General features: G+C 51.1%; 1 protein-coding gene across 1 annotated transcript in view; it reads left to right on the forward strand.

Annotated features, from left to right (window-relative positions):
- The first annotated feature begins 2237 nt into the window (after window positions 1-2237).
- The window catches only part of CCNI (cyclin I), an 8465-nt gene continuing 4896 nt past the window's right edge, over window positions 2238-5806 (forward strand). Inside the window, exon 1 of the mRNA XM_009073848.1 lies at window positions 2238-2388. Within this exon, the coding sequence (XP_009072096.1) occupies window positions 2275-2388 (114 nt within the window). The 5' untranslated portion in view covers window positions 2238-2274. The remainder of the gene's footprint in view (window positions 2389-5806) is intronic.

The following is a 5806-nucleotide window of genomic DNA, read 5'->3' on the forward strand; positions in this document are numbered from 1 at the left end:
GTCTGCTCCAGGTGTGAGCTGAGAGGCTGTAGCTGATACCCTGGTGGATGTTACCCAGGCAGCATTACCTGGGCTGTAGCAGCTGACAACCTGCAGGCTCAGTCAGGAAGTAAATCTCGGGGCTTGGAGAAACCCCTTTTTGAGGCTGTCAGCTTGCCAGGCAGGAGGGAGTCCCCCAGCTCAACCCCTCTCTTCTGGGTGCTCCCAGAACAAAATACTTCACCTGTGCCTGCAATTTAAACAGCTTTTCTCCATCAGTGTGAGGGTGCACTGCCATCCTCACTTCCCAGGGCTTTACACCTCCTCTGGAAGCACTGGTGGCTCTGGAGCTGGTGAGGGATCCTGCCCAGCCCACAGGGAGACCTGTGGTGTGTGCTGGGAGGACAAGGAGAGGCTGATGGAGGAGTTGGGGAGCGAGGTGTGTGTACAGCCTTGTTCCCCCTTCAGCCCCACTTGCAGGGAGTGTCAGCAGGTCAGCCACAGGTTTAACAAATAAATGCAAAAGTGGCTAAATACACACAAACAAGCTGCAGTTGGAGGTTCTGGAGTTTCCCTCTCCCCAGGCAGAGTCTCCCTGTGGGCAAGTGAGGAAGTTCTAATGGGGATCTTCCAGCCCACAGTGGCTGGTGGGAAGAGACACACTGCAAGGCTTTTGGAGCTGTGTTCAGCACTCCTGGATCCAAGGTGTTCCCTCCAGCTGGAAAACCTTAGGCCATCCCAGTGATGGCTGGAAACCTCCTGCAGGGTTATGCCAACCCTGTACAGCCTCTCCCTTGTCCATGGAGGAGCATTTGCTTAATAAAAATCTCATATAAAAGGGATTTCTGTCCAGGACTGAGGGCCTTGATGTTTATTTGCCACTTAAAACCTGCTGTGCTCTGTGGGATTAGAGTGAATTTTGTACCAGGTGCAGCCTGTGTGAATCGGGAACAACATTTGCTCTTTATTTATCTTTAGTTCTCCCTTAGCTCTGGGAAAGCACCTTGAATCCTCACTTGTTCAGAGCTGCTGTTGTCATTATTTATAACAAAAGGATCGTTGTCACTGTGCATTCTCTCTGACTTGGTACCTTCTTGCCTGTAAATACAGCCTATTGTCACTGTGCATTTTCTCTTGACTAGGTACCTTCTTGCCTGTAAATACAGCCTGAGCTGCTGCAGCCACAGAGGAGCCTTGGTGAAAGCTCCTGGTGAGCCTTTGGCCAATATCCACCTGTTGGGGGTTGCACAAGAGCTCACAGAAGGAATGGAAAGGTTCAATAACTTTCCCATGGATTTACCCTTCAGGGCTGAATTGTTTTGCTGAAAGGACTTAATACTGTCCAGAAATTGGCAGCCAGAGTCATGGCAGGCAGTCTTGGAGCCCTCTGAATAACCTTCTCCATCAGATCACCTTCTCCATCTGGGAGCAGGGGGTGGAATCTGCTGTCTTTAAAGCAAAGATGTAAAAGCCTTGTCTCTGTTTTGTTTTCCATTTCAGGTTCACACGTTTCTTGACACCCTGTTACTGCTGAGTGAGGCTGTAGGGAGGAAATGGGCCAGGGAACCCCTTTTTTTCTGTTCCCTATATAGCAAAGTATTGTGCTTTAGTCACATCCTTTTGTCATCACTTCTGTTCCTGAGTCCTGTAGGCCTTGCAGAAATGACCTCCATCACTCCCTGGCTTGTAGTCAGTTTGTGCTTTGTAAACACCCTCACTGGGTTTGCCATTTTTCCTCCTCTAAAAGCCATTTCCCATCTAAACTCAAGAGCTGGGCCCTGAAGTTCTGTGGCTTTTAACATCTTTTCAGAGTGGTTAGACCCGAGAGGAACCTTCCAGAACTCCCTGGTACTTCTGTGTTCCACATCAAACAGGTCCTGCAGAAATCCCCTTTTTATTTACCAGGCAGCTCCTCCCTATCTCCAGCATTTTCCATCAGTTCTCTCCAGCTCTCAGTGCTGAGGTGGGAGAGCTCTCACCCCATTCCCTATGGAACAGAGGAGCAGAAAAACCCAGTGTGGCAGAAATCTCCACTTACGCAGGTGTTGGAGACCTGTGGGTGATTCTGGCCCAGCTTCATCCCAATCTGAGCCACCTGGGTTGGGTTTCCATGGGCAGGTTTGCCAATCCCTGTGTGTCCCAGATGATCCTGTTCTGTTTTCCTGCAGCTTTAATCCCCTTTTCCTGCCTTTTGCTCCATGTCCCGGCCAGGCACAGCTCAGTGTCTCACCAGGCTCTCTTTGGTTTTGCAGGTAGCTGTATCCAGCTGGGTGGCAGGTGGATCCAAGGGTTACCATGAAGTTTTCAGGACCCCTGGAGAGCCAGAGGTTGTCTCTCCTCCTGGAGACGGCAATCTCTAGGGAAGCTCAAATGTGGAAAGCACATGTGCCGAAAATTCAGCCCAGTCAGGTAATGTCTCTTCTTCTTCACATCACTGACCTTAGCTGTCCTTGGTGTGCTGTGGGAACAACTGGAGCTGTTCCCTGCCTGGGGAATTGGCCTCTGCAGGGAGGGATTCCTGTGTTTATTGGCGGGACACGCCTGCCCTCAGGGGTGCAGAACACCCTGCCCAGCACACAGTGTGAGGCCTCTGCTGTTCCTCGTGAAAGCACAGACACACACTGGCTTAATTAAATTAATTGTACAAATTGTGTGGGTGATTAACATCCATTTCTGCTGGGCACCAACTCTGCAACAGGCCCTAAAAGCAGCTTCATTTTCCTGGAGTAATTCCCTAATGAGAGTGTTGATCTGAGCTGGTCAGGCACTGCCTGCTCCAGGAGGAACCCCCTGACTCCAGCAGGACTATTTATGGAGCAGGCTGCAAGCTGGTCTCAAGGGAAGCAGAGCCAGGCAGTGGCCTCTTCCAGGGAGGAATGTTCTCATAGGACTGGAGGAAAACTCGGGGTGGAAGGGACTGCAGGGGGACTGTAGTCCAACCTCCTGCTGGATTTCTGCCTCACCCAGCCTGAGCCAGGTTTGTGCTGTTTTGGGAGGAGACATCTGTCTCATGTGTGCACTCAGAAACAGCTGTGCCCTCCACAAAGTTGTGTTTGGAACACAGTGTGACACACAGGGATGGTTGTCACAGAGTTTCTGGTCCTGTGCCGCTGGGTTGGGCTGCAGTAACTAGGCTGAGGGCTCAGATCAGTCCTGCTCTTGTTGCACCACACACAGGATTGACACAGGTAGGTCAGCTGTTGTCACAGCTAATCCCTGGCCTGTGTGTTTTTTCTGCCTAGCAAACAAGAAACTGCTGCTGTTGGGTAGGAGCAAATCCATTTTTCAGGGCCCTGGTATTAGTCCTGTTAATCCAGGTTTCAGTTTCTAAATGAGTGACCTGTCGGAGGTGTGGAGAGTGTTGCAGCTGTGGCTGTCCTGGAGCACGTACAGCTCAGACTGGCTTGGCTTGTGGCAGCCTGTCATTCCCTGCTGGCAGTATTCCTGGGGTGATTATACTGCAGGGAGATAAGATTACAGGATAACAAGATAGGTTAGGGACTCTGCCAGTGTAACCAAACCAGATTCATGGGTGAGGATTTCACAGGGACAAGGCACTTACGTTTCTGCCTTGGTGATGTTGATTCTGGTGGGTCAGAAACCACCACCTGCCTTGGGCAGACTCCACAGCAATCCCTCCTCTGTGCTCGTGTCTGCTCCTGGAATTTCCACCCTGAAACTCTTGCCTTGGTGTGACCTTTCCTTTGTTTTCCTCCACGTGGGTTCAGACATTGACATTCTCAGTGCTGTGCATGTTTTCTAGCAATCACTACATGGGAGCAAAAGCTCTGTGTGCGCAAGATGCAGCAGCCTAAAGCCTCACTTGCATGGCACTTGTTTATTTCCCATGGGATCTGCATCCTCCTGTGGATCAGATCTGGCACCCCGAGGCGTGTGGAACTTTCCATTCCCTGCCACAAAGGTGCACTGACTGCACAAAGGCTTAGTGAGCTCACCTGCTTTGCCACTGACAGACTGAGTGCGTCAACACAGCTCTGACAGCCTGATTGGAGACACACTTGTAGCTAGGGCTCAGCAGGAAAAAAAAAGTTTTGGTTGTAATGGTTTACAACCGGAACAAACTCAGTTTCTAAGTACGTGTCAGCTGAGATCTTTGAGAGGAAGAAAGAAACCCAGACAGACCCAGTTACAGACACAGGAAGACTATTTGTAGCACAGGGTGCAGAATCTGTTGGGGACTTTGTTCCTGGAAATTTAAGTGGTTTTCTTCTGTTTCCTTTCTGTCTGAAAGCTCCCATTCCCTCCTTTCAGTGCAGGCCAGTGCCCTGGGTATGTGCAAATGGGGAAAGAGCAAAACACCTGACTGGGACAGGGTTATCAGGTGAGGTGTTTTCCCTAGATTAGGCAGCAATAAAACTGAGTTGTGTTTGAGTTCACAGATAGTATTTATTTTAGCCTGCACACTCCAGAAGTCTCGAGGTGTTCGGAGCTGATGTGCTCTGTGCTCACACACCACAGCCCTGGTCACAGTGTCTCACCTCCTGAGCCCTGGGACAAGCTGGGGATGGCCACAAGGCCACTTGGCTCAGTGCACGGGGGGGAGAACAGCCCTGTGAGCCTCTCACCGTGGCCAGGCCTCGCCAGCAGCTCTGGCAGCACCCAAGCAGTAGGGTTTGGGGCTGGCTGGAGGAGCTGTCCTTCTGTCCTGAGGGGCTTGTCTTGGAGCCACACACTGCTGCCTGGGAGAGCCAAGGCTGCCCTGGCTGGGCTTAGAGTAATTCTCCCTAATTGACACTGTCACTCCAGGCCAGCAGATTGCACCCCGGGGATCTGTTCTGCAGGAGTGGCTCTGTGGCACCCAAACAAAGGGCAGCACACACAGCCCTGAGGGGCAGGTGACACACAGGAAAGTCCCTCTGCACCGAGGAGGAACCTTCGCTTTCCAGCCCACAGGGACTTTCTCACTTACAGCCATTGCAGTGTCTCCTTTTTGCTTTGAATTTCAGTTGACTAAGGAGCAGTGACCTGGCTGCTTAATTGATCTTACTGTGCTGCTGTGTCTGTTCTGTTGTGTTCTGAGGGTGACACAGGGACGGCTCCGAGGAGAGGGACGAAGCCTGATGCTTCGTGTGGGAAGCTCCTTACCCGGTGTGGAAACAGCAGCAGCAGGAGGGTTCGTGGTGGGGGACACCAGTTCTCCTTCCTCCTGCCTGTGTCTGTGCCAGCCTCGCCTGGTGCTGATGGGAGGAGGTTTAAACTCAAGTGGTGTGTCTGTGTCAGGGAGTTCCACCACCACCTCCTGCTGCAAAGCACATTACTGTCCACAGAAGGCACATGGGAGGAGTTTTGCTGGGAGACACAGCCTGAAGTGTTTATTCTACATCACTGTGGGGTGTTTGTAGTCTCAATTTCAGCTGCTTCACCCTCATGTTCCTGCTGGGAGGAGAGTTCAGCCCAGCCCAGCAGAGCTGATTGGTTGTGGCTCTGGACTCATCTGTGCTGGTCATCCCCAATAATCCCCATTGGAATGAGACCAGACAGTTACTTAGGGGATGTGAAAGGCTCTAGAAAAGCTGCAGATAGTTCTGAACTAGGTCACAGAGAAAGATTTTATGTCAATGGCTGAACTGCACACATGGTTGAAGTTTAGCTGTTGTCCAAACAGATCGATGGGGACCAAGAGCTTAAACCAAACAAACCCAAACTGCAGGTGGAGTTGTGCCTGCTGCACCCCAGTTCTCAATTAACTGAGCCACTAAAGCCCTTTTGTAAGCTGATTGGAATGTTCTTCAACAGATACTGACCTAAAAAATCCCCATAATGTGCAGAAAAAAACAAACCTTTCCTCTCAAAACCCCAAGTGGGT

This window comes from Acanthisitta chloris, unplaced genomic scaffold (assembly GCF_000695815.1).
Source record: "Acanthisitta chloris isolate BGI_N310 unplaced genomic scaffold, ASM69581v1 scaffold5084, whole genome shotgun sequence".
NCBI lineage: Eukaryota > Metazoa > Chordata > Aves > Passeriformes > Acanthisittidae > Acanthisitta > Acanthisitta chloris.